Source organism: Chironomus tepperi, unplaced genomic scaffold (genome assembly GCF_022539635.2).
Source record: "Chironomus tepperi strain 1889 unplaced genomic scaffold, CSIRO-AGI_Ctep_v1 contig_74, whole genome shotgun sequence".
Lineage (NCBI taxonomy): Eukaryota > Metazoa > Arthropoda > Insecta > Diptera > Chironomidae > Chironomus > Chironomus tepperi.
Window position 1 is genome coordinate 338776 of NW_027226196.1, and position 3158 is coordinate 341933.

At 34.8% G+C, this 3158-nt stretch overlaps 1 protein-coding gene across 1 annotated transcript; it reads left to right on the top strand.

The window, feature by feature from the left end:
* The first annotated feature begins 611 nt into the window (after positions 1–611).
* Positions 612–2488, top strand: LOC139101059 (cuticle protein 10.9-like). The gene is made up of 2 exons (XM_070653927.1): positions 612–701; positions 2204–2488. Exons 1-2 carry the CDS (start codon positions 612–614, stop codon positions 2486–2488), a joined length of 375 nt encoding a protein of 124 aa, XP_070510028.1.
* Positions 2489–3158: the final 670 nt, after the last annotated feature.

The window sequence follows — 3158 nt, forward strand, 5'->3', positions numbered from 1 at the left end:
CTAGCTGAGTCTCTGGAGCAAGATATTCAATATTATTCCCGAGCGACAAAACCAACCCTGGATCCTCACTACTTCTACATGTTGGCTGTTAAACAGTAAAAGAACATAAAGGCACTCCAATGTCACCAGTAAAGCTGGTTTTGAACCATTTTGATAGCTAAATATGAGATTTGTAGCTTCGTGATCCTCAGTTATGCTCAGAGATGTTCCATTCCTCTTTAGTAGCAATACTGAGAGTCTCGTAGCTTCAATTGGCTTCTATTCTAAGATTTCTCTTTTCATAACAACTCATGGGTTATTAGAAATGCCTGAAATATCACTAAGGAGCCGTTCCTTTATTACTCAACAGTTTTTGCATCGATTTTGTTACGGATGAGGAAAGATTATCAAAAAATCGATTTTTCAAGTTCTATAATGCATAAGTGAACAGCCCCTAACCTCCTCCAACTCAAAAGACCCACAGCTTCAATATTCCGCGAATCACCCATCAACAACCCTGAACAAAAAACTACAAAAAAGCATTAAACATGTACTTAATGTGTGAATAATTTTATTTTTTTTCCTACATTTTAATTTTCAAGATCAAACCTCATGTGATTTTTATGCTAATGATGACTTATGCAATCACATCATCATTATCACAGTACGTTGAGTTTAATAGAAATCATCGCTTAAAGAATGGACAGGATGATCACAAGAACGTAAGTTCTCATGCTTAAAAATCATTATTATTCTTTATTTGTTAGCACTTTAATGACTATTGAGTGTTTGTTAATTATTCTTACGATACATCGATACTTAACGACTTCTTGATTAACATTAACATGCTTAAAAACTACGTACTTAACATTTTTTGTGACATGGTTCTCATTTAAAGATTTTATTGCATTGATTAAACAGTGCTGGTGCTCTTGAAGAAATCAGATGAACAAAAAAAAAGGTTGTGTATGAAAAGCCACAGGTTAATGTCTGAAGATGTAAGACTGCCTGCCTGCAAATTTACATGCATAATAATAATTTTTCATTTTGTAATAACAATCTTGCCATAATATGCCATTTTTATTACAAAATCCTCTCGACCGGTTTTTATCAGAACATTTATTTCTTTATACATATGCATGTAAAGTGCCATAAAGAACGAGATGTCTGGGTAATGAATGGTTGTGTGGCTGGCTTGCTGGTTGTGTGTCTGATTTGCTTGTTGATGCAATGTTTAGTTTCTAAGAAGATGTTAAGGATGATTAGTCATTGGTAGGAATTGAACACACTCCAGGAAGAGCACAAATCGATTAATCAATCAACAAGCTGACGTCAAGCAAGCGGACACCAGATATGATCCCGGATTACAAATCGATTAACTGATTAGTTCTATGAAGCTGGCATGAATTTGGTATGGTACCAAATTTTAAAAACTGAATTCAAAACCGGAACATAGTCAGAGACACTCCAGCCTGATGTTTTGGATCAGTTAATTGACTTATGGTTTTTGGGACTTTAACAAGAAATTATGTTTTTGAGACTGGATATTCACATCGTATTCACTAAGTCATTTAAATTATAAAGAAAGGCATGATGTCTCTGGTACCTCTGGCATTGTGTCTGATTGTAATTTAGAGCGGAGCCTACTCAAAGTCACACCAAGTCACACGAAGTCAATCTTGTGCCGGTTTCTCGATCGATTAACCGACTTGTACTCTTCAGGACTATAACAAGGAATTAGGGTTATTTAAGGTATCCCGAAAATTACAATTTCTCCAAGGTCAATCGATCCAAATTCCAGCACCAAGCAAGCGTGATTCTAGTATAGTGTTGGATTCAAATCAGAACGGGCTTCGAGTCAGGATCACGCCTTCCAGATGCCGCATTTTAAATTGGTTAACCGATTTGTATTCTGGGAAAATGACTATACCTCCAGCTCTTTCCTCTCCAATATATACCTTGACATACTAGACTCGTTTCCACATCAACACATTACCATCAATTAATACTACAATATTCGTTCCTTCTTCTTCATTCTCAACATTACATACAATCTCTTACTATACAATTTCCCTTCAATTCTCTTAACAGCATAAAAATTAATGCTAATTTATTTTTACACATTTACCAGTCACAATGACCATAATTAAGTTAAAAATTTACATACCATAAATTATCCAGTAATTTAATAAAAAGGTAAAAACTTTTTGTCCATTCCAATCAGACTGACTATTCATTTCGATATTACATCGATGAGCCGAACGGCGTATCACTTGATCATTGGGAAAGGAAACAATTTGATGGAAGTGTAAGTGGCGGTTATGGATATCTCGATCCAAATGGTGTAGCACGTACTGTACATTACAAGGTTGAAGATGACAAAGGATTTGAGGCTATAATTAAAGTCGTCTCACCGGGTGGTCTATTTTACTTTCAACAACAACATCAACTTCCATTGCGACAACCGACGGTACCGTTTCAGCATGCGAAACCTATTAATATACTGTAAATGCTTACTGACCAGAGGTGAAATTGCTTTTTGTGTTGATTAAATAAAGAAAAGTTAAAAAATTGAGCTTGTTTCGTTGATTGCTGATTATTGTAGCTCTTTAACAATTCATTAGCATTTTATTGATATTGATACCATTGTCTGTTTATGGACGAAAAAAAAATTTACGGAGGTATTTAACACGTCATTGAGATATTTTTGAAGTCGAGCAATTTTCATGTCAAAAATTAAGTAGTTGAGATATTTTAAAGCCAAAATAGAAAGGCGTGGATACTCAGGAAATTAGTAAATTATGATGAAATACTATAGTTCATGGTGATGGAGATTGGGGTTGATTAATTTGGCTTTTAAAGGTTCAAATAAATTGGGAATCTTTTGTAAAAAACATTAAAGATCAGATTAAATTGATAAATTAGGTTGACATATTGCAAGACTTCATGCTAGCCAGAGAAAGACATATTTACTATCTAGAAGTGCAGTATAGCAACGTAAGAAGACCATGCTACTTGAATAATGAGAATTAAGTTCGATTCCCAAATATTACAAACAACCTTCGCATATTTCCATGTTAAACCTCGAAAAACCAAGTGATATCGCTTAAAAGACCAACATCTCGGACTCATGCTTCTTCCCGGACAGCACTTGGCATGTAAATGGCCGAAAATCTAGC

What these genes read in the sequence shown, in the direction of transcription:
- LOC139101059 (XM_070653927.1), top strand. Translation starts at nt 612, where the DNA reads ATGACTTATGCAATCACATCATCATTATCACAGTACGTTGAGTTTAAT. An exon ending in GACAGGATGATCACAAGAAC is followed by an intron (nt 702 to 2,203) that starts GTAAGTTCTCAT and finishes CATTCCAATCAG; the next exon opens with ACTGACTATTCATTTCGATA.